Source organism: Elephantulus edwardii, unplaced genomic scaffold (genome assembly GCF_000299155.1).
Source record: "Elephantulus edwardii isolate Elephantulus edwardi_28Jun2011 unplaced genomic scaffold, EleEdw1.0 scaffold00043, whole genome shotgun sequence".
In the NCBI taxonomy this organism is placed as follows: Eukaryota; Metazoa; Chordata; class Mammalia; order Macroscelidea; family Macroscelididae; genus Elephantulus; species Elephantulus edwardii.
The window spans coordinates 14,777,096-14,803,430 of record NW_006399793.1 but is presented as its reverse complement, the minus strand read 5'-3'; the positions used below and the strand labels follow the sequence as shown (position 1 = coordinate 14,803,430).

Here is a 26,335-nt window from a genome sequence, read left to right as displayed (position 1 = left end):
AGGCAAGGATTCTGGGGCTTCGTCTGACATACTTTGGACATATTGTAAGGAGGGACTGGTCCTTGGAGAGGGACATCATGCTTGGTAGGGTGAAGGGACAGCGCAGGAGGGGAAGGCCCTCTATGAGGTGGATTGATCCAGTGACTGGGGTAATCGAGATGGGTGTATCGGAGACACTGCAATTGGCACAGGACAGAGCAGAGTTTAGGACTGTTGTACATAGGGTCGCTATGAGTCGCAAGGGACTCAATGGCACATAACAACAACAACAACATGTCAGGTGTGTTGCAGCTCTTACACTTCTGGGATATAGACATAGTAGTGGGATTATTGGATCAAATTATGCCTCTATCCCCAACTTCCTAAGAAAGCACCAAACAAGGCTCTCCAGAGAGATTGCACCACCAATTTACATTCTTACCACCAATATATGAGCTTTCACATCTCTCCACATCCTCACCCATGATTGTTTGATGTCTTTTGGAACATTGCTGTTTTTACTGGAGTGAGGTAGTATCTCATTGTGGTGTTGATTTGTGTCACTTACAGGCAAGGAGTTGCACTGCCAACCCAACATCTTGCAATTCGAACTTACGGCTGCTGTGTGGGAAAAAGCTGGGCCATCTTCTTCTGTGCAATTAACTGCCTCAAACCCTCAAAAACCTGCTGAAGAGCCAACTGTGAGTCAGTTCTGACTTGATGGTAAAATAAAAACATCACTTACTGATTTGGAACTCTTATGGTATCGGCCGTAGTGAGGGTCACTGCTGCCTCAAAGGCAGTCTGAATCACCAGTGGTTCCTCAGGAGAAAGATTTCTTCTTTTTAAGAGGGCAATCACCTCAGTTACAATTTATAGCCTTCTGGTAGGGTAGCTATGACTTGGTTCTGACTCCGTGGTAACAGATTTCTTTTTAGTTTGAAAATAATTCATGTATTTGTTGGCCATCTGAATGTTTTCTTTGCTATTAAATGTCTATTCATGTCCTCTGCCGGTTTTATAATTGGGTTATTTGTCTTTTCTTGTTAAAAGCCTAGGGTTTTCTACAAATCCAATATTCTAAAGTTTTTTGAGTTGTAGATAGAAAGACTTATACAGAAATCTTGTTTTTCATTTTCATTTTCTCTTTGTGATGACAGAAAGACCAAAATGAAGGATGATACATTGGCCTCAGATCAGAACACCAGCAGTAGAAAAGTTTAGACAGGGACATTGAGAGATGATAGAAATTTTAGATTTTTATTTTGATATATTGTCTCAGCCATAGAAGTGCTAATAGATTTTAATATTTTAGAAATACATTCTGCAACTTACCAGGCAAGGTTGAACATTTTCCTTTTCTGTGTAACTTTCTAAGGGACTCTGGTGGCATAGTCTTGCATGATGCACTGTTAACCAACCAGGCTTCATTTTTCCAGCTGGTTTGAATTTACCACTGGCTCTTCTGAGGAAAGATGGGCAATCTTCTCTCTTTAAGATTTACAGCTTCAGAAACCCAATGGAAAGCCACTCTGAGTCAGAATTTACTCCATGTCTGTAAATCTGGAGTTTGTCTTATTACATAACTTTCTGGATTTTCCTTCCTCTCTTTAGCCTCTTTCCTGGGACTACAAAAAAGTCAATTTTCCCTTTGATGGAAAGAGTTGTCTTAGACCAACAATGTATTCTAATACTCCATCTCAGCCCAATAGAAATTCTTCTTCCTTGACTGGTCTTATTCAAGTGTTGTATTATCACCAAAACAATTCACACTAATATGTAAATGAAGTTTACCCAAAAGGTTACTTTTGCTATTTTTAGGAATAAATCCTGAGTGATGAGACTGAAATTGAAGATGAATATGAACCATTTTCCTATCTTGTCGACAAGCAATATATTTAAAACTATTTCTTATCACCGCCATCTGAGATGTTGTTGCTTAGAGGAGATCAGGTTATGGACTGTGCTAGTTATCTGTTTTTGTATCCTTTTACATGTGCATGAAGTTCAAGATGGGGAGAACTCTGAAGGAATTGTGTCTTTTGTATATCTAAGTTACCTGAGATTACTTTGAAGATTATGATTTTTGTCTCCCTTGACTATATTAAATTTCTTTTACTACAGAAACTCTAAGTAGAAAAGCAAAAAATGCATCCTTAAGTCTTAAAATATGATTTTCAACTTCATTTCAGATTTTGAAGATTTTAACATCTTATAGTTTCTTTTAAAACTACACCATTCAATAAAGTTGCAAGACTATTTTAAGGTAACTTTTAGTATCAAATTTAAGGACTCTGAGCTTAGTGGAATGGAGATGCGCTGACAACCCAAAGGCAGGAGATTCAAATCCACCAGTTGCTCTGTGGGAGAAAGATGGGCAATCTCCTCCTGTGAGAGTCTCTGCCTCTGGAAAGCTGCTGAAAGGTCAGCTAGGAGTTGGTTCTGGTTCAGACTCAAATGTCAAAAACAACATTATAATTTGAGTGAAAGCTAACAGAGCAAACTTATTTTTTTTACTCTATTTATACTTATTATTTTTTATGACATTGATACAATTTTCACATGGTAACAGGACTCTCCCCACTTCCTCCCTTTTGACTGTCATTAACACGTTGCCACAAATGACGGTCAAATGCGTTTCTAAGCATGGTCATCAGTTTAAAAGTGTGTGGCAATGTGTTAATAATACTTATTGCAACTATGTTGTCATAAACCCACTGCCATGGAGTCGGTTCTGACTCATAGTAACCCTCCATCAGGCTCTGAAGCGGCAAATCCTTCTGAGAGGAGGCTGCCCATCTTATTCCTGAGGGGTGGCTGGGATTCAAACTGACACCTTTTCAGTTGGTAGCATGATGCAACTGATGCTCCTTATTGTGGAGTATCCTCATTGTGAGGATGGCTCAGGAAGAGCAGGGTTTCTTTCTATCGTACACAGGGTTGCTATGAGTCAGGTAAACTGATAGCATCCAACACCAACAATGTGCTCTCAAGCTAAGTGCTAGAAATAAAACTTTGTAACTGTCAAAAAAGAAACAAACAAACAAACAAACAAAAACTTTGTAACTGCAACACTTTTCAGTATCCAGAAATGACAGTAATTTTTTCTAAATATTTTTGGTGCCAAATAGTTGACCCAAAGGTGTGTAACATGATAATTTTGCCTGTGCCTTCCCTTGAGGCTATATGAGGTTAACTGTTGTGTGTAGGGATGCTTCCCAATTAACCAATATAAAAGAATCTGATTTAGGATGGGAGCTGGCTGCGTACAAGTTATGCATAGAAATGATTTCACCTATTTTTCACATTATATCTAAGTTTGTCATTGTCAGAATGAAACCTCTACTGTTGATTAGCTAGGACACCTTTATTGGTTATAAAGCAGTGATTGCCCTACTACCACTCCTTGCTGTCTCCCTTTCTCCAGCTAGGTGTCTCAGATGAAAAGAGTTGAGTAAAAATGTCTTCATTATATTATTTTAACTGCAAGCGAAAAATTAACAATCCCTGTAATATATTTGTCGTTCCTCCAAAGGATATGCTTTTAACTTGCAATCACTCCACACAATTCATACCTCTCCTTCACCCTTTGTAGGAAGATTTCCCTTGGGGCTTCAAAGAGCCAAAGTCACAAGATTCTTAGCCTCTTCTGGCTGTTGCTGCTGGAGATTGTAATCTATACCCAGCCCCCGGGGGGGTGTCCTTTTGGGGTTTGTTTTGTTTTTCTCTGTTTGCATGTAAGACTAATGGAAGAAATAGAGGGAAGGTGTCAAAAGCAGGCTACACAGCTTTGAGAACCTCATTGCAAGCAGTTGTTTTTAAATTGCTGCTGTGTTGGGGTGGGAGAGTATGAAGTTATTAACCATGGAGCTTGATGGATGACACAAAGTGCTAGAATTATGTTCAAATAATCTACTTAATTTCACTTATTGCCAAAATGCTAATTGGAAGTAGGGTCAAAATAGGTAGAAAGGCAGTAATTAATATGCCTCAGCTGTCAATTAGGCACTTATCTGACAAAAACACAAAGAAACAGAAAAGGCAAAGTAAATGTTAAGGATTTTGTTGTTGTTATGTTATGTGCTGTCAAGTCAGAACCGACCCACAGCTTACCCTTCGGGGGGTTTTCAGAGGCAGTTAATCACGTGGGAGATGATTGTTCATTATTTCTGATTAACAAATAGCTTCAGACATTTCCCATAGCAGTGATACCTTTTCAGGGAGGGGGGCGGAAAATCATATCTTGTCCTAAAAATCACTATTTCATATGGAAGGAAACCTCTGGTGGCATAGCCGGTAGGTAGCGTCTTGCACTGCTAAGACAAAAGGGGCCTTCTTTGGCAATCCAAACTCACCTGGAGTTCTTTTTGGCTTTGTGGTAAAGCGTTCATCTAAAGGCATGTTGTTGGACTCCACCAGCTTCTCCATAGAAGAAAGATGGACAATCTCCTCTTAGGCAGAAATCCACTGGAGGGTCATTTGTGAGACAATTTCAGCTCCACTGTAATGAGTTAGTTTTTTTGAAGTTGGAAAAGAAGTTGGAGCAGAGTAAAGGGAATTGTACATCTGCTTGATAAAGTTTCACTTGTGGTTTTATAAGAGCACTTCTAGTTTCTTACAAAGTAGCCATTGAGGGTTTAATTAGCACAATAACAAATTGAACAGAATCACGATGCTCATTCAAAATGGATACTTGGTGTTTAAATTCTTTGTGAAATCATGGAAAATTTAAACAGGGTGGTGGAATTACTGGAAATTTCTTTTATTATTTAGCTCTGTAAGGTACCCAATGAAACCTAGTCTTTCCTTGGAGGCTAGGTTTTTGAAGCTCTGTCTTAGATACTTTGGGCATGTTGTAAGGAGAGACCAGTCCTTGGAGAAGGATATCATACTCAGAAGGGTGGGCGGACATTGACACAGTAACTGAGGTAATGAGGTTTGGTGTGTCAGAATTAGAGAGATCGGCTCAGGACAGGGAAGGGTTCAGAGCTTCTGTATATCATAGGTGACTCAATGGCATACAACAACAACAACATACTATATTGTTTGTTTTTTATTTAAGCCTCTTGTTTAGAGTCAACAAGAACTTGGGAAAGTCTTTTGTATTTAAAGGTGGTTGTTATTATATTCTGGAGGAACATTCTTCTAAGTGGTACAGCACTCATCCGTCAATATGCTGTAGTGAAGTAACCTGGAGTTGCTGTGAAGCTGAACCTTGTGCCACCAGGGTGTCAAATGTCATAACAGTTACCCAGGGTGGACAGTGTTTGGAGGAGCTCCCAGTTTAAGACAGGTTTGGAAGCAGAAGTGGCATCCACTTCTTAAACAACATGACTCTAGAAACTCTATGAACTTTGAGAAATGACGATAGTTATAGAAAGACTTCAGGCCTTTTGTTCATAGAGTCACTATGAATTGTGCTTGACTGGACGGCAATAAACAACAACCAATAGCAAGATACTTTAACATAATTTAAAAAACCTCATACATATCAAATATTCTAAAATAAAATATGTAATTTTATTTATGGCATAATCCTTAAAGAGCTGCACTGTAACCCAAAAGCTGTGCTGCTTTGCCAGTTTGAATCTGTAGCAACTCCATAATAGAAAGACAGACATCTCCTTGTACATGATTTACAGATGCGGAAACCCACTATTGTTGTTGAGTACCACTGAGTCAGAGTCGATCCATAGCTGACTCTCTAGCGGGATTTCAAGGGCAGTAAATTGCATGAGAGGAGATTGCCTATTTTTCTCCCATGGGGCAGCTGGTTGATTTGAACTGTGAACCTTTGGGTTGGTAGCACGATATTTTTACCACTATGACAACAGATTTCCAAGCAGAAACGAGTTAACTCTAATCAAGTGGCAATGAAAATGAGATATTTTAAGAAAATAAAATTTATTGTATACAAGTAAATTTTTGTGTGAGTGTGAGAGCACGTGTGTACTTACACATCGAGCCCTAGACTACTTCATCACACATTTCTTCCTTCATGCAAACTCCCAAATCAGTGAAGTTCTTGGACATGTCATAGCAATTTATCACTCAGTTCTCTTGTATATATTTTCCCTGTATGTAAAGTCTCTTACTCTCCTTCTTTGTCTAATTAGCTGCCACAAAATTCATCTCAAGTGTTAAGCTCTGTCACCTTTTCTGGGGAGTATTCCCTATAGACCCAATCTGATGTAGATAATTCTCATGGCACCCCATGAATTTTACCATGGTTTGCACTTCCTTTCAAATTAAGAGTTTCATTCTCAGAGAGACTGTGAACAGCTACAGGAGAGAGCCATGTTTCTGAATCCCTGAGGTCGAGCAAGCACATTAAGTTCCCAGTACATTTCTGTTGAGCTAAATGGGTGGATACCCTAGAAAAGATTTGACTTTAGCATTAATCATACAGTTTTTATTTGGTCATTAGCATCTCAGAGCAGATTAAAAAAATGGAAGTGTGGATATTCCAAGAGGGAAGAGAGGGATTCTGGCAGAAGGTGTAGAGGTGAAAATAAGTTCATAATTGGGCATTCACAAGTCATCTTCTGTGTATTTGCCAGAGTAGAATTCTCATTGCCAATTGTTGTGTATCATCAAATTGGAACCAACTCATAGGAGACCCTCTGGTGGGTTTTCAGAGGCAATTTATCACAGGAGAGGAGACTGGTCATCCTTCTCCTGCAGAGCAGCTGGTGAATTATCATTGTCAATACGAATTGCTTTTTGCTGAGCTGTATAACATTGATTATTTTATTTTTAAGTCCCACACAAGAGATTTTATGCAAAAGCTCATTTATTGGTTAGTAAATTCCTTTCACTATGCACCTGCAAATAATTCTTACATATTTTTGATGCCTCTATTTTTGGAATTTGACACACTTGAGAATCTTCATGGGAGTGCCTCTATAGATGGATATTGGCATTGGGGGAGTGCAGAGTTGTAAAGATGATATTCTGGTGACTTCTAGATCAAACCAAAATGAAAATTCTCCATAAGCGGTCTTTTACATGTGGCATGAGGCTTTCAAAGTCCCATGATACACTTTCTCAACAACTATCTAATCAGTATCTTGTTTTCCACAAAGTGGACCTTATTGTTGTTGTTGTTATGTGCCATTGAGTCACTTGTGACTCATAGTAACCCTATGTAGAACAGCCCTAAACTCTGCTCTGTCCTGTGCCAATCGCACTGTCTCTGATACATGCATACCGATTACCCCAGTCACTGAATCAATCCACCTCATAGAGAGTCTTCCCCTCCTGCGCTGTCCCTCCACCCTCCCAAGCATGATGTCCTTCTTCAAGGACCGGTCTCTCCTTACAACATGGCCAAAATATGTCGGATGGTGCCTCAGAATCTTTGCCTCCAAGGACCAGCTTGGTTGAACCCTCTCCAGGATGAATCTGTTTGTCTTCTTGGCAGTCCATGGTACGTTCAATACTCTTTTCCAGCACCACAGCTCAAAGGCATCAATTCTCCTTCTATCCCCCCTAGTCATTGTCCAACTCTCTGATGCATAACAAGTGATTGCAAAGACCATGTCCTGTATCAGATGCACCTTAGTCTCCAGAGAGACACCATTGCTCTTCAGTATCCTGGAGAGGTCACTAACAGCAGACTTTTCCATCATAATATGGGAATGATAATCTTATGGTTAAGATTTGACTGCTAAATACTAGTGAATATCATTCTGATCACCTGGCTACTCTTCCACGAAGATCTCCAACGCCTTGAAGGTGCTTGGCATTTAGTTCTTGGACAGCAAAATTAGTTCCAGTGGCCACCTGGTCTCGAACTCTTACTTGATTTTCTAAAACCTATAATTGTGAAATAAAAATGCTGTTAATATCCCATTATACATAACAAGAAAATCTCATATTAAGCAGTTTTAGAAAACAAATCTAATGCCTGTTAAGTTAAGACCATAAGTGTATGAGATTGTCCTAGCTCTGAGTTGAGGTTAGAAAAAACGATGGTCTCCTCTAACAGATGTCAGGTGGAAACTATATTGTCATTTCCCTGGTCCAGCTTTTATGTGACATCTCCTAATTTTAAAATATTAAATGCTGGAGAAGAGTATTGAATATACCATGGGCTGCTGAAAAATGAACAGGTTTATCCTGGAGAAGGTTAAACTAGGCTGGTCCTTGGAGGCAAGGATTCTGAGACTTCGTCTGACATATTTTGGACATGCTGCAAGGAAGGATCAGTCCCTGGAGAAGGATGTCATGCTTGGGAGGGTAGAAGGACGGAGCAGGAGGGGAAGGCCCTCTATGATGTGGATTGATTTAGTGACTGGAGTAAGGGGCATAGGTTTGTTGGAGACAATGAGATTGGCACAGGACAGAGCAGGGTTTAGGACTGTTGTTCATAGGGTCGCTATGAGTCACAAGAGACTTGACGGCACATAACAACAACAAATATAAATGGGTGTGTCGAAGACAATAAGATTGGCAAGGGATAGAGCAGGGTTTAGGGCTATTGTATATAGGATAGCTATGTGTTGCAGGTGACTCGACAGCAGGTAACAACAAACCTTTATGAACACTGTATAAGTAAAACATAAAACATATAGATACAAAATGGCAATGGGTTGCCATTTGGGCATAATTTCTTAAAATCTTTTCACAAAAACTATTCCATACATGGTGATAAATTTTTTTTTAATGTGACATCAAGCTTTTCAGGATTGAATCTGGACAACAGGGAAGCAAATGTAATGAATAACAAATGTGTATCAAGTTGTTTCACATATGGTTCTAAAAGAATTTTATTCTAAATTTCTTAAAGAACATGAGCTATTTATGGTTAGGATATGTTAAAATTTTTATCTTTGTGTGTCTTTAATAATGCCTTTATTCTATTTTAGAATTTCAGAAATAAAACTGATTTTGCCATGCCAGTTTAGTGGACCTGAGAATAGCGGTTTTAAATATTTTTTTCACCTGTTGTTGTTATGTGTCATTGAATTACCTGTGACTTATAACAACCCTATGTGTAATAGCTCCGAACTCTGCTTATTCTGATCCAATTTTACTGTCTACCCCAATTACTCTAGATACTGTGTCAATCCATCTCATTCAGGCTCCAAGTCTGTCCCCTCTACCCTTCCAAGCCTGATGTTCTTCTCCAAGGACTGGCCTTTCCTGGCAACATGCCCAAGGTATGTGAGATGGAGTTTCAAGGAGCAGCTTGATTTCACTTTCTCCAGGGCAGAATTACAACTCAGTCATTGATTATTCTTTTATCATTCTTCATTGTTCAGCTCTCTGATGCTTAGCAAGTAATTGTGAAGACCATAGCCTGAATCAGGTGCACCTTGTTCTCCAGACTGACACTGTTGCTCTTAGTCACTCTAGAAAGATCCCTGACAGCAAATTTTCCTAGTACAATTCAATTTTTGATTTCCTGATTTCTGGTGCCAGGCAAGCTGAAATTGTTAACAATCTCAATCTCTTCTCCAGCTATGATGGTGCTGCCAACTGGCCCATTGGTGAAACTCTTTGTTTTCTTGATGTTGAGCTTCACCATATTGAAGGCTGCAGTCCTTGACCTTCTACAGGAAATGCCTCAGGTCCTCCTCAGCTTCAGCAAGCAAGTTTGTATCATCTGCATAATGCAGATTGTTGATAAAATCTTCCTCCAATCCTGATGCCACATTCCTTCTCATAAAGTTCAGCTTCTCAAATGATCTGTTTTGCATATAGATTGAAAAGGAATGGAGATAGGATGCATCCTTGATGAACACTTTTCATGATTTTGAACCATACAGTCTTCCCTTGCTGTCTGATGACTGCTTCATGGTGCAAGTATAGGTTTTGCATGAGCACAATTAAGTGCTATGGGATTCCTATTCTTCTCAGACTTAGCCACAATTTGTTGTGATCCACACAGTCAAATGCCATTGTATAGTCAATGAAATGGATAGACATTCTTCTGGTACTCTCTGCTTTAGGCTAAGATCCATCTAATGTTGGCTAAAATGTTCCTTGTGCCAAGACCTCTTCTAAACCCAGCTTTCACATCTGGCAGTTCTCTGTTGATGTGCTTGTTCCAATCATTTTTTGTTATCTTCAGCAGAATCTTGCTTGAGTGTGATATGAGTGATACAGTTCTATAATTTTGATCTCTTCCAGTCAGTTGACTAGGTAGTATCTACCTGGTACCTATATGTAAGTTTTTGTACCTCCATGTAAGTATTTGCTTAAAAATAGAAATAATTCCATTTCTCTAATGAGAAAATATGTGCCTTACTTGAAAGTTACACAAGTTCTATTATAACATGTATAGAGAAATTGGGAATAGTTTACATAAATTAACAATAACGTACTATGACAGGTTTGGAAACAGGAGTAGCATCCGCTTCCTAAACAACATGCCTCTGGAAACCGTATGAACTTTGATAAATGTCAATAGTTGTAGAGGGGCTTCAGGCCTTTTGTTCATAGCGTTGTTATGAGTCATGCTCGACTCAAAGGCAATTAACAACAACAACAATTTGCATTTACTCTGAAATAAGTAAGAGTGTAGACCTTTGGAAATTAGAAACACATTTATGATTTTACGAAACATTGAAGTTTAGTAATTTAATTTCAACAATACCTAAACTAAGTTTAAGCTTATGTTTATGAATTTCATTACTAGTTGGAGGATTTTTGTAGTAAATCAATTACAGAAATTCTTTTTAGTGGCGAGTTGCACTGCCAACCAAAATCGCATAGTTTGTATCCACAAGGAAAGAAGGAAGAACAATCTCCTTTCATGGGATTAACTGCCTCTGAAACCCACTGGAGGCTCAGCTATGAGTTGCTTCTGACTTGACAATACAGAACAACAACAGCAACAACAACAGGAGTAGCAATATTTAGCTAAAAAAGATAATTGTACAATCACACAATGGAGTATCATTAGACTTCACTAAAACAATGATCAAGAATTTGTGAAATACTGTACAAGATTGAATTGAGAGCAAATTATGTTAAGCAATACAAATCAGTCACAAAAAGACAATTATAGTGTAAAATTACTATTGTAAATAAACTAAGAAAAGTCTTATAAACAGAATAAATCCTAGAGCAAAGAGAAATAAAAAGTAGTAGATAAGTTGGGTGAAGGGAGAAGCCATATACAATTAGATATTCATGAGACATTGTAATTAATTAACTTCGTTAATCAATAATATTTAATGATATACATGATTGTGTGAAAAATCTGTAAGATTTCAAAACCTTCACTCCAATAAAGAAATTAATTTGTCAAAAAAGAAATGAATTTATTAAAAAGATTCTATTAAAAATCTTTCCCATTTGTACACTAGCAGATTGAAACAATCTGAAAGAAAGCCTTAAAGACATACAAGTGTGAAAAACACTAGCTGAAGTTGGGCTCCCCGCCCCCCAATTATAGAGAGAACTGATAAAACGAAACTTTCCCCAACTAGATACTAAAATATTTCATGAAACAAGAATAGATTAAATCATGTGATGCTCGGCATTTTGCCATGTGGATAAACAAAACATAATGAGGGTCCTCAGTCAATTTTAGGCACAAACATGCTACACGTGAGGCTCGCACACCACCGAGGGGAGAATTTCACAAATCATACTGAGATCTTTATTTACTCATCAACAATGAAGTTAGAGCCTTGTCTCATGTCATACATTAAAATAAACACCATAAAAAAGTAGATTACAACATAAATTAAACATTAAATCATAAAATAGAAATCAAGCACATTCCATCTCTAGATGAAGAACTTTCCAATATTTAAAGCAGCGGGCGGTGAAACTTTATAAAAAATATACAAAAAGCAATATAAGTACAATTAAGACATAAAAACAAACTGAGAAAAACATTAAAGGCTTCAGTGATGTGCTAGAACCAGCATGTACCTGCTTATGCAAGTTAATCATCTGTATCCCTTCCATTGTTCCATTTTCATCTTCAGAGACATTATTTTGGATGTTTGAAATAAGCCCTAGTCTGAGTAATTACACCACTCTGCCTCCAGGGGCATTGATTGTCAAACCAAATGAAATCAAATTCTTGACAACTTCAATATTTTCTCAATTTATCATGATATTGCTTAATGGCCCAGTTATGAGGAATTTTGTTTTCTATATGTTAAGGTTGTGGTTTCTATATGTTAATGTGGTTTTCTATATAATAAGGTGGTGGCTGTAATGCTAATCACTGTGGCGATAACCCATGGTGGACAGTATGGAACTACCAGATTAAAACAGGCTTGAAAGCAGGAATGGCATCCACTTCCGAAATAGCATGTCTCTGGAAACTCTATGAACTCAGAGACATGATGAAAGTTAAACAAGTGTTTAGATCTTTCATTCACAGGGTCACAATGAGTCATTGATGACGGGATGACATGTAACAGCAACCTATGTTAAGGTATAAGCCACACTGAAAGTTATAGTCTTTGATCTTCTTCAAGTCAGGTACATTTTCATCAAGGAACTTTTATCATGATATTGTTTGTATTTGTTTCCTTCACATTGAGGTGTAATTCATAATGAAGGGCTTTGATTTTATTGAAATAATCTTTACTTTCAGCAAGAAAAATTGTGTTATTTGCAAATTTGTAGGTTGTTAATGAAACTTTCTGCAATCCTGAAACTGTATTCTTCTTAATACAGTATAGTTTCTTGGATTATTAGCCTCCACCAGACTGAAGAAATACAGTGAAAGAATAACAGCCTTGATTCACATCTTTCTGAGCTTAAAGCTTGTAGTATTCCATTTTTAAGTTCAAAATATTGTTTCAAGTATAAATCCCACATGAGCATAATAATGTCCCTAGTCTTTATATTGTTAAACATATTTTTATGATACTCATAGTCAAATGGCTTTCTATAGTTAATGAAACACAAATATCTTTCTCGTATTCCTGTTTCAGTAAAGATCCATTTGACATGTCAATGTCAAACTGTGAATTATCAAATGTCTCATTCCCTGCATCTTCTGAACCTAATTTCTGTCACTTCTTGTTCAATAGCTGCAACTATTGTTAAAAAATATTTTATTAACTGGATTGTTTGACTTCTACATTTGTTTGGGTCACCTTTCTTGGAAATGGGCAACAAATATAGATCTCTTCTACTTGGTTAGTTAAATAGTTGTCTTCAAAGGTCTTGGCATAAATAAACAAATGCTTCCACCATTACATTCGTTTGTTGAAGCATAACAACTGGTATTCCACCCATTCTTGGCTCTTGTTTATGCTAGTGCCTTCAGTGCAACTTGAACTTCTTCCTTTAATACCAAAGTTTTTGATCCTGTGTTACCTCCTTAAATGACTGAACAAGAACCAACTCTTTTTGGCACAGTGACACTATATTCTTTTCATCTTCTCCTGATGCTTCTTGCTTCTCTGAGTTTTTTTGCCCATAGAATCAATCCTTCAAGATTGCAATTCAAGGTTTGATCCTGCCCCTACAGTTCTTACATCTTGAGGAATACTGAATTGTCCATCTCTTTTGGTTTTCTATATCTGTGTATTTGTAAAATTCATTATAAAGCTTTGTTTTGTCTTTTTGAGCCACTTTTGAAATCTTCTATTAACTTATTTTACTTCATAATTTCTTTTGTTTTGCTCAATACCAGCAGTGAAATCCACCGTGTGTGTGTGTGTGTTGGGGGGCGGGGAGCTGTGAAAGATAAGTCCTGCCAAGAGAAATACAAAAGTCAAAGACCTTGAATGAGAGCATGTTTGGTATATTTTAGAAACAGCCAACAACTAATGTATCTAGAGTCAAGGAATTAACGATGAGTGATTGTGTCAGAAGGATTGCATTGGTTTGGTTAAGATGTGACAGCTGAATCCAAATTTCCAAAGCATCATGAAAATTTCCTACTGAAATGATTAAGCTAATACAATCTTTGCTATTTAGACTAAAACAAAAATTTAATCACAATGTCTGGGATAATGTTAAAGACTTGTTTTGATTTTACAAAATAAATATACAGTAAATGTTCGTTGAGTATAAATGAGCAGTTGAAAAACTGAACCATTGTCCTCTGGGACAACTAAATTATAATCATTTAAGATTAAATAATAGCTACACATTTCTGTGCTGAAAAAATGACACTGGTGGTTGATAGTTTTTGTCAAGCAGCGATGATGATATATGAGAAATAGATAAATACCTCAATATTTTGGTTGAGTTTTTTTACTATGCTGGTGATGGTATGGATGTGACATTCTAGTAATTTCCTGGCATGTGACTCCTCTTTCTGAAAGCCATGTGTCCCCTGCAGACATGCAGAGAGGTCCTCCTTGATGCGGAAGGCTTGTTCTAGGAGGAAGGCAATGGTGCGCTCCTGCTTGGTTAGTCTGTCTTCTAGCTCACTTCTCTGGGTGTTTTGAATGGCAGGAAGGAATGAATGACCCCTGTCAAAAAAGGGAAACAGCATCAACTAAATATTACACGATGAAATTAGAAAATTCACGAATCAGAATTAACATTGTCTTCTTTCTCTTCTCTGAGAAATTAATTAGGATTTTAAGCATTTATGGAGCTAAATTTATGGATTAAATTTCACCTAAAAACAGATCAGATTTATATCTTAATCTTGTGTTATGTATTTTTCATGTTTCCCAAGTAGGAATTGCTCTCTATTTTTAAGTCAGATTAGTGAAGGTAGAAAAAAGCGGATTCATGTAGGATAGTATTAGACCCTCTCCATTTTTATACCTTTATTATATCCTTGTATAGATAACATTAGTCCAGAAGCATCTCAATTTCTCTATCTGTGAAAATGCAAAAGTAGCTAAATTATAGAATCCATCATGTACGTAGTGTCACTATGAGTTGCGAGTGACTCAATGGCACCTATCAACAACGTCTAATAAAATAAACCACCACAAAACAATGCTATGGTCAAATAAACTTGGGCAACATTTCATACAATCTGCCACTCTTGGTGACTCATACTGATTATTAACATGTTAAAGTCCAATAATATTTTGCTAATGCTACAGATGAGCAAATTAGTTTGTAGGATTGTTAAATACCTGATCCAAGGATGGAGGGTCAGTTATGAGTAGAATTCCAATTTTTTTAGGTCACTCTAAGTTTATGGGCTACCACATTTCATTCCATTTATTACCCATAAAATACAGGTTACTTATTAAGGCTTTGTTACATTGATTTCTGACCTCATGCAGAGATATTTTTTTTCTATTTAAGTGAGCGTGAGGATATTCATCTCTGTCAGTAGATAGAGTTAGAAGTCTTAAATTTTCCTTGAAAGCTATAGAGTTTCTTTTTCCCCTCCTTTTGTTTTCACACCAAAATGTATCCCTGGACCAAACATCCTTAGACTGCTACAAGAGCACAGAAGACAGGGATAGATAAGAAACAGCTTTATTTTGAGCAAGGGGAAAGACAACACAGCACTTTGATGATTTCCTTTTATATCATGAATGGGAAGCAAATTAGGAAATCTCTATGGTATTTCTAATACTGATGGTCTAGTGGTAAGAAGCTGTGCTGCAATCTCTAAGATACATTGTTATTGTTCTAATCCACCAGCTGAAAAAGGATGGGCAATTTCCTCCCCTGCTATTTCTCACCTCTGAAAACCTGCTGGAGAGTCAGCTATGTGTTGGTTCCAACTCAATGATACACAACAACAACAACAGCAACAACATTAATTATGCTGAGATTGGAATATATATTTTTAAAATTAAAACATGGAAACATTTGCTAAAGTACAATTGTAATTTTACTATTCCATTTTAGTACTATTACTTTCAAGCTTTTGTGAGCCAGGTTACAGAAAGTACTAGGAATACTGGCTCATATTAAGGGTAAGGAACATTGATTTAACATTATTGCAATTATGTGCATTATTTGCTCTATAAAAAGATATCAAATTATCAGAGAAACAAATTGAAACAAGCAAACAAAAAAACACTGTAGGGGTTTAATCAGATTCAGTCTTTAAAACCAAAGCCATTCTCACTGAGTTGGTTCTGACTCATGGTGGCCCAAGGCTAGTGTAGAACTGCTTCAAAGGACAGCCAAGGCTATAAACAATTATGCAAAGAGATGGCCATGCCTTTTCCCCCGTAAAGCAGCTGTACCCATAGACTTTTGGTTGGCAGCCATGTGATTAAGTACTATGTCTGAGATTCATGACTACCGAACATTAATCTGGGTTTTCAATCTCTGACTCAGAATCCCTCATAATCATTGCAAAATGGACAAGGGCTATGTGAGGACAGCCATATCTGACCTTTACCAAAGGAGAACTGTCCCAGTCACAACACAAACCAATTCCTATGAGGTCACACATGTGTCCCCCCTCCCGCCATGCTACCACACCTATCTTCACTGGATCCAAAATCCAGTATGTTCACTCACAGATCACACAGAACCATATTAGAGAAGTCATAAGGTATGACTCATAGAGAACCTATGATCAAAAGATCTGAACCTAGTCTTGTCCTGCTCCATCTTCACACTTCCTGACACACAAGAGCCCACTGCAGCAGTCACCTTGTCAGTCCACCTGGTTGAGGGTCTTCCTCTCCTTCGCCAACTCTCAACCCTTCAACATCATATCCCCCTCCAAGGAATAGCACCTCCTAGCAATAAGTCCAAAGTATGTGAGGTGAAACCTCATCATTCTTGCTTCCAAAGAGCACTCTGGCAGCACCCTCTCCAAAACATATCTGCTCGTTCTCAGTGCTCTTCTCCAACACCATAGCTCAAAGCTGTAAATTCTTTTGTTCTGTCATCTATATTCATTGTCCAGGTCTTCTATGCATAGCTAGTAATTAGAAAGACCATGGCCTGAATTAGACACACCTTGGTTCTCAAACTGACATCACTACTCCTCAACAATTTGGAAAGGTCCCTAACTGCAGATTTTCTCAGTGCAATATATCTTATTTCCTGGCTGTTTGTACCAAAGGTGTTAAGTTCAGATACAAGCAAGATGAAGCTGTTGACAGTTTCAATCTTCTCCCCATCCATCATGACACTCCCTACTGGTCTAGCAATAAGAATCTTTGTTTTCTTGATATCGAGATGCAATCCATACTGAAGGTTGCATTCTTTAATCTTCTGCAACAAGTGCTTCAACTCCTCCTCACATTCAGCAAGTATGGTTGTGTCATCTGCATAACACAGGTTATTGATAAGTCTTCTTCTAATCCTGATGCCACGTTCCTTTTTGTAGGGTCCAGCTTCTAGGATATTTTGCTCAGTATAAAGACTAGTATGGAGATAGAATACAACCCTGATGCACTCCTTTCCCAATTCCAAGCCATGCAGTCCTCCCCTGCTCTGTTTGCACAAAAGCCTCCTGATCTAGGTATAGGTTCCTCATGAGCACAATCAAATGTTCCGTGATTCCCATTCTTCTCAATGTCAGCCAAAACTTGTCATGATCCAAACAGTTAAACACCTTGGCATAGTCAATACAGCACAAATAGACATACTTCTGGTATTCTTACTTTCAGCCAGGATCCATCTGACATCAGCAATGATATCCCTGGTGCCACAGCTTCTTCTAAATCTTGCTCGAACTTTTGGTAATTCCCTATCTATGTACTATTCCAGCTGTTTTTTTTCCAGCTGTTTTTTTTAAATGATCTTCAAGAGTATTTTGCTAGCATGTGATATCAATGATATTGTTTGATAATTTCTACATTCAATTGGATCACCTTCTTCAAAATAGGAACAAATTGCATCTCTTCCAATCCATTGGCCAGACAGTCATCCTCCAAATTTCCTGGCATAAGCTGGTGAGTGCACCCAAGGCTGCATCTGTTAATTGAAACAAGTCAATTGGTATCCTATCAATACCTGAGGCCTTATTTTTTTGCCAATGCCTCCAGTGAAGTTTACACTTCCTCTTTTATTACCATTGGCTCTTGTTCATATGGTACTTTATGAAATTTTTCAGTGTCAATTATTTCTTTCTGGTACAGTGACTCTGTGTATTCCCTCCATCTCCTTTTGATGCTTTCTGGGTCATTAATTCAATTTCACATTCTATCCTGAAATAAAATGTTGTGAGTGATAGGCTAATATCCATATACATACAAGGAAAACTCGTTAATGCAACTGTTATTCAAGTATATGCTCCTACATCTAGAGCCAAAGAGGGAGAAATTGAGAATTTTTACCAAATTTTGCAGTCTGAAATTGATTGAACATGCAATCAGGATGCATTAATGATAATTGGTGACTGGAATGTAATTCAGGATAGCAACCCTATAAACAAGAGATCTGAACTCTGGCCTCTCCTGCACCATTCTTTTTGGTTTCTTTTTTTTTAATATTATGTTTTAAAAACTATGGAACACTTCGTTAATTTGCATGTCATCCTGGCACAGGGATCATGCTTCTTTATATTGTTCCAGTTTTAGTATATGTGCTGCAGAAGCGAGCACCCTGTACCACTCTTAAATATATTTTTAATAGGCTAGTTCATAGAAAGCCAAAATGAAATAGGTTTCAATCCATTCCTACCGCAGAAGCCATAGTAATGTGTAGGTCTAATAGTGAAATATGTCTTGAGAATGTCCTACAAACAGCTAATTTTAAAGTCAGATAGTGAATTATATGAATTAATTATATGAAGACCACCAGTATGAGATAGAACTGTGTTTGATTCTGTGTAACAGAAACTCAAACAGAATGGCTTAAACAAATATGATTTTGATAGGCAGTATACGATGGCACATAACAACAACAACAACATAATATGCTCTGGGATACCCATCAGTGCTCCAACAAATTCATTACTATGGAGTCAGAATTTACTCATTAATCATAGCTGACACTCCAACAAGTTTTCTGAGGTTGTAAACTACATGGGAAGAGATTGTCCATCTTTCTCCAACAGCCATTGTCTGATTCACACCTACAGAGTGGCACTACCTTTGGGTTAGGAACACAATTCCCTGTGGACTATGACATCTGAATTCCGACAAATAAAATTTATCGGCGCTCCTAACAAGTTGTGGGTGTTGTGTACTTTTGAGTTGTAGCAAGCCATAGCTGATCCTCTAGCAGGTTTTCAGGGGCAGTAAATCACATGGAAAGAGATTTCCCATCTTTTTCTCATGCAGCAGCTGGTGAAGTGAACCATGTGCCTATCTTTGGTTCAGCAGTGCAATTCCTTAACACTAAGCTACCAGAGCTCCCTATCTAACAAGAAGCCTAGATAATCAGGACTCACGTAATTTGGTAAGTAGTGCTGCCAACCCAAAGGCAGGCTGTTTGAATCTACAAGTTGCTCAGCTGGAGAAGATAAACTATCTTGTCTAGTGTCATGTACAGCCCCTGAAAAGTCACTGCAGAGTCAATTATTAGTTAATTCCATTGACAGCACATACCACCACCACCACCACTACTACTACATAATGGAAGAGGTGATCATGTGCCCTGGTTCCTTCTAGCATCCAAGTCAACTGTCGTAGTGTGTGACTGAATTTTAGGCCCTCATAATTCATCAACAATCTGTGTTATGCAGATGACCCAAGCTTACTTGCTGAAACTGAGGAGGACCTGAAGCGTTCAATATGGATTGAAGCTCAACATTAAGAAAACAAAGATTCTCACCACTGGGCTGACTGACAGCATCATGATAGACGATGAAGATATTGAGATTGTTAACAGCTTCAATTTGCTTGCCTCTATAACCAACACTATTGGTACCAGCAGCCAGGAAATTAAAAGATAAATTGCATTGGGAAAGTCAGTTGTCAGAGACTTCTCCAAAGCACTGAAGAGCAACGATGTCAGTCTGGAGACTAAAGTGTGCCTGATACAGGCCATGGTCTTTGCAATTAATGCATCTGCGGTTAGGGACCACTCTAAAGTACTCAAGAGCAACGGTGTCTCTCTGGAGACTAAGGTGTGCCTTATACAGGCCATGGTTTTTGCAATCACTTGTTATGCATCAGAGAGTTGGACAATGACTAGGGAGGATAGAAGGAGAATTGACGCCTTTGAGCTGTGGTGCTGGAGAAGAGTATTGGATGTACCATGGACTGCTAAGAGAACAAATAGGTTCATCTTGGAGAGGGTTAAGCTAGGCTGCTCCTTGGAGGCAAGGATTCTGGGGCTTCGCCTGACGTACTTTGGACATGTTGTAAGGAGAGACAGGTCTTTGGAGAGGGACATCAAGTTGGGCAGAGTGGAGGGACGGCGCAGGAGGGGAAGACCCTCTATGAGGTGGATTGATTCAGTGACTGGGGTAATCGGGATGGATGTGTCAGAGGCAATGAGATTGGCACAGGATAGAGCAGGGTTTAGGGCTGTTGTACATAGGGTAGCTATGAGTCGCAAGCGACTTGACGGCACATAACAACAACAACAACAGTAGAAAGCTTGACAATGACTAGGGATAATAGAAGGAGAATTGATGCCTTTGAGCTGTGGTACTGGGAAGAGTATTAAATATACCATGCACTGATAAGAGAACAAACAAGTTCATCCTGGAGAGGGTGAAGCTAGGCTGCTCCTTGGAGGAAAGGATTCTGAAGTTTCGCTTGACATTGTTTGGACATGTTGCAGGGAAGGACCAGTTCTTAGAGAGGGACATCATGCTTGGGAGGGTGGAGGGACAGCGCAGGAGAGGAAACCCTTGATGAGATGGATTGATACAGTGACTGGGGTAATGGGGGTAGGTGTATCAGAGACAATGAGATTGGCACAGGACAGAGCAGGGTTTAGAGCTGTTGTACATAGAGTCGTTAAGAGTCTCAGACAACTCGATGGCACATAACAAGAAGAAGAACAGCAAGAACAACAAGAACAAGAACAACAATTCCATCTTGAGGCTTGATTTTGTTTTTCAGTTCTTTCTGTTTGTGAAATGTTGAGTTCATTCTTCCTTTTTTATTTTCTGACTCAATCTCTTTGCATTTGACCTCAACCAGGTCGATTGCCTCAGTGATTGCTGTAATGGGCTTTGGTGTGTCACGATGCATGAGGATGATGCAGGACAGAACAGGGTTCAGATCTTCTGTTCATAGGGCCACTGTGAGTTGTACTCAACTTGATGGCACCTCACAACAACATCTCTGCTCTTTTTGTTACACATTGTCTTCTTGAGCTGCCCTTTGAAATCTTTTGTTCATCACTTTTACTTGACTATTTCTTCCCTTTATTTCTGGCTTCTCAACACTCTAATGAAATTTTCAGGTCTTTTCTGACATTCATTTTGGTCTTGTTTTTCTCCTCTCTCTTTGAAATGACTTTTTGCTTTTTCCCCATGGATGATATCCTTAATGTCATCCCAAAACTCATCTAGTCTTCAATCATCAGTGTTCAATGTCTCAAATGTATTCTTGAGATGGATTTTAAACTCAGAAGGGATAGAGTCAAGGTTATATTCTGGTTCTTGCAGACTTGGTTTAATTTTTTTTTCAGCTTTAATTTGAAATTAAACATGAGTAATTGATGGGCTGTTCCATAGTCAGCACTAGCTTGGTTTTAAATAGTGATACGGAGCGTCTCCATTGAATCTTTCCATAGATGTAGTGGATCTGATTCCTGAGTAGATCATGGGGTGAGGTCCGTGTGTATAGTTGCTATTTGTATTTTTTAAAGGTATAAACAACAAAGAAATGATTGTAGAAATTTCAATAATTTTATCTTCATCCTCATTTCCATCACCATGTCCATAATTCCCAACTACTAGTCATTCTTTGTTTACAACTTTCACTTTCCTGTCACCAATTATTATTGATGAATCTTGATTGCATATTTGATTTCAGACTGCAAAAGTTCATAGATATCCTCAATTTTCACATCTTTACTTTAGTTGCTAATGTGAATATTTGAATAATAGTTTTATTAACCCCAGGTCTTCCTTGTACGTGTACAGATTGTTCAGAGCATTGATTTTCAGGATGAATTGTAAAATGGTCTTTTGACAATGAATGTAACATTATTTAACCTCAATTTTTCATTCCTGGCGTAGGTGGTCATATGATTGTCTGATTCAAAGTGGCCAGTAATTATATCTCTCCTCTGACTTTGATCTTTATGCCAATAATAAAATGATCTTTATGAATTTCATTTATTGCAACTTCCAGTTTTCCTAGATTCATACTTTGTACATTCCACATTCCAATTATTAATAGTTGCTGGCATCTGCTCCTCTTCACTTTTTAGTGCCTTCCAATTTGAGGGCCCTACCTTCAGTGCTATATCTTATAGTGTTCCTCTTGTACACAGGGTTTCCAAAAAAGCCCATGCTGTTATGGTTTTTTGATTGTGTGCTTGTTTTTTTCAGAAGTAGATGGCCAATCCTGTTTCTTAGTGTCTGCCAATCTGGAAGCTCTACTGAAACCTGTTCACCATGGGTGACAGGGAAGAACTCACTTGGCATTCCTCCATTTGAAAGAACAAATATGAAACTATAGTTACAATATTGAAGTATGCTATAGGCAAAACATTGAATGATTCAGGAAGTATTTTAAAAAGATGGAAGGAATACACAGTCACTCTAAAAAAAGAATTGGCTGACACAGAAACATTTTAGGAAATAGCATATAAAAAGAAACAATCGGTAATGAAGGAAGAAGTTTAAGCTGCACAAAAGTCTTTGGGGGGGGGAAATGCCCCAGAACTTGATGAAATATCAATTGACATATTCCACCAAACAGATATAACTCTCTGTATGTACTCACTAGGCTGCATCAAGAAAGTTAGACAACAACTGCATGGAAGAGATTCATATTTGTTCCCATTTCCAAAATGATCACCCAACAGAATGTGGAAATTACAGAACAATGTAATTAATACCACATACAAGCAAAATATTTCTGAATATTATTTTTAAAACTACTAGAACAGTACAACGACAAAGAATTTTCAGAATCTCAAGCTGGATTTAGAAGAGGTTGTGATATCACTGCTGATGTCAGATGGTTTTTGGTTAGAAGTAGAGAATACTGTAGGATGTCTATCAATGTTTTATTGACCATGCAAAAGCATTTGACTGTATCATTACAAACTATGGCAAAAATTGAGAAGAAGTGAAACCCCAGAACACTTTATTGTGCTCATAGGAAACCTATATACCCAAGTAAAAAAAACCAGTTATTGTCTGAATAGAGTACTAGAACACTGTTCAGTTTTAAATCAGGAAAGGTGTGCATCAGTGCTGCACCCTTTCTTCATAATTATTCAATCTAAATGTTGAGTAAATCATTTGAGAAGCTGGACTTTATGAAGAAGAACATGGCATCAAGATCAGACAAAGACTCATCAGCAACCTGCCTACTACAGATGACAACCTTGCTTGCTGAAGGTGAGGAGGACTTGAAACTATTTCTTTAGAAGGTCGTATGGATTGTATCTCAACATCCAGAAAGCAAAAAATTCCCCAATTTGGTCAATAGGCAACATCATAAAAAGGAGCAAATAGATTGAAGTTGTTAATGATTTCTTCTTATTTGGATCCACAATCCACATCTTGGTACTAGCAGTCAACAAATCAAGTCAGATCACATTGAAACCTGAAAAGACCTATCCAAAGTGTTAAAAAGCACTGACATCGGTTTAAAGACAAAGGTACACCTGATTCAAGTCCTAGTCTTTTCAGTTACTTGCTATGTATCTGAGAGCTGTACAATGAATACGAGTTTAAGAAGAAAAGAAAAATAAATGCTTTTGAGTTTTGATATTGTAGAAGAGTACTTAGCATTCCATTGACTACCTAAAGAACTAATAAATAGACCTTGGATAAAATGCTCCTTGGAGGCAAGGGTGGTGAAGCTCAGTCTCACATACTTAGGGTATATTGTTAGGAGGGGTTAGTACTTGGAAAAAGACATCATGCTTGGAAAGGTGGAAGGTCAGCACAGAAGAGGAAAACCCTCAATGAAATGGATTCACGCAGTGGTTATAACAATGGGCTCAAGTTATCAGAGATGACAAGAGTGGCACAGGATAGAGCAAGGTTCCAATCCATTGTTCTTAGGGCTGCTATGAATCATAGTCAACTTAATAGTACACAACAACAACAACAAGGTTCCAACAACATGTTGTTCCATCTTTAAGCAAAACATCCACAATCCACAGTCCACATTTTTGCCTATTAATGAGATAGAAACGAAATATATAAAATATTAGAATGTGTGCACTAGCTGAATTTCCCCCTCTTATTAAAAATAAAAATGGTAGCTTTTCTGGTAGACTCATTGAGATATTTCAGTTCTGTTTATAACAAACTTATACACAGATCAAGAAGCAATATTCCAAACAGAACAAGGAAGCAGAGCATAATTTAAAAGAAAAAATAGTGTACATCAGGATCATAGCCTTTCTTCACACCTATTCAATCTGGATGCTGAGCAACTAGAGGCTGTATTATACAAAGAAGACTGTAATATAAAAATCGGATGAAGACTCATCAACAGTGAGCATAAGGCAAATGTCACAACTTTGCTTGGAGAAAGTGGAAAAGTTTTGAAACACTTGCTACAGAAGATCAAAGACTACAGTTTTTAATATGGATTATATCTCAACATCAAGAAAACAACAATACTCACCTCTGGACCAGTAGGTAATATGACAGATGGAGAAAAGATTGAAGTAGTCAAGAATTTCATTTTACATGGATCCACAATCATCATCAATGTTGATTTTGTGTCAAGAAATCAAAAGACATGTTGAATTGAGAAAAATCTGCTGTCAATAATCATTTTTAAGGGCTTGAGGAGAAAAAAACATCAGTTTAAGTATCAGTTTAAGGTGCTCTTGATCCAAGTAGTAGTATTTTCCATTGCTTCCTATGCATATGCAAGTTGTACAATCAATAAAGAAGACCAAAGAAGAATTGATGCCTTTGAATTGTGGTGCTGGAGAAGAGGGGTGGAAAGAAGTTACGCTGCAATCCCAAAGGCATGTAGTTTGAATCCACTAGCTGCTGCATGAAAGAAAGATTGGCAATCTCCTCCATGCAATTAATTGCCTCTGAAAACCCACTGGAGGGTCATCTATGGGTCAGTTCTGACTCGAAAGGATACAATAATGACAACAACTGAATACCTTATGGATTGTCAAAAAAACAAACAGATCTATCTTGGAGAAAGTGTAACCAGGGTGCTTGTTAGAGATAGAGATGATTAAAGTTCATCTCCCATACTTCTGGAAAAAACCAAAACCAAACCACGCAAAACCACACTGAAAAAGATAACCTACTAGGAAAGTTGGAGAGTCAAAGAAAAAGAGAAAGACCTCTGATAAGATGGGTTGACATAATGACTGTAATAGTGGCCTCGAGCATGGCAGAGATTGTGAGGCTGGTGCAGGATTGAGCAAGGTGTATTGTTCTTGGAGTCCCTGAGTTGTAGCTGACTTGATGGCACTACCATTGTCAACTCTCTCTTTTACTCTCCATGAAACTTGTCATTGGCTAAAATTATCATGCTTACCTGTTTATTTTCTGTCATCCATCACTAGAACAAATATTCCTTGTGGGGAGGATATATGGTTTAACTTGTTCACCATGATGTACCCAACAATGAGCAGAGTGCCTGATACATAGGCACTCTTTTGTTGATATCAAGTCTGAAGGGAGTCACAGAATTGAGTTTCCAAGACTATAAATTACCAAAGAAGAAACTGTCCATATTTTTTCCTCAGAGCTTCAGGTCAATTTGAACCATCAGGGAAGCAAAGCTTTTGGGTTAGCAGTACAACTCCCCACAGACTAGGTTACTAGAGTTCCCTTGACACACAGTAGGTAGCCAAGAAATAGTTGTTGACTGAGTGATTTTTCTAGTTGAAATAAGGCACAATTCTTGGAAGGAGGAAAAAGTGATTCCATAAAATTCTCAGGGTTTATAGTTTGTTCTTTTAAGCAATATAGTTATGAAAAGAATCAATACCTTCCTTTTCTCATCAGCTCCCCAGAAAATAGTCTCAGGATTAGTAAGCTTCTGTTTTCCTATCAGCCATGTGTCTGAGGAGCAAGGATAGCTTTGTTAAAAGATTTCATTAGTCTGATTTCATAGAACAAAAAAAAATGTTTTTCTGGAAAATTACCAAATGGTATCTCAGATTTATACAGTCCTTTCCTTTATAATCCCATCATGCTGACATTGCTACTCTAGAGATGATGTATGAGTCAGAGGCAGAGAGACAAAAATGCCACATACTATGGATGGTGACACACGGCCTGATGGGAACCATATATTATCTCCTTATTTTCATTGAGTTTAGTGAACAGTGGGTTCTCTCATTAATTTCCTTCAGTTAATCTTTTCCCTTTGCCTCTAGGAAATCTACAGCTAAGAGTTGTCAATGAAAGGATACTTGGTTTCTAGAGTACGCAGGCACATATTCTCTCTCTATATATCAT

The 26,335-nt window shown here is 37.9% G+C and overlaps 1 protein-coding gene across 1 annotated transcript in view; it reads right to left on the bottom strand.

Moving 5' to 3' along the window:
- FAM81B (family with sequence similarity 81, member B) overlaps nt 1–26,335 on the bottom strand; it is a 104,170-nt gene that overhangs the window by 60,556 nt on the left and 17,279 nt on the right. The window contains exons 4-5 of the mRNA XM_006885391.1: nt 14,141–14,384; nt 7,679–7,797 (exon numbers count right to left, since the gene is read on the bottom strand). Of these exons, the coding sequence (XP_006885453.1) occupies nt 7,679–7,797; nt 14,141–14,384 (363 nt within the window). The remainder of the gene's footprint in view (nt 1–7,678; nt 7,798–14,140; nt 14,385–26,335) is intronic.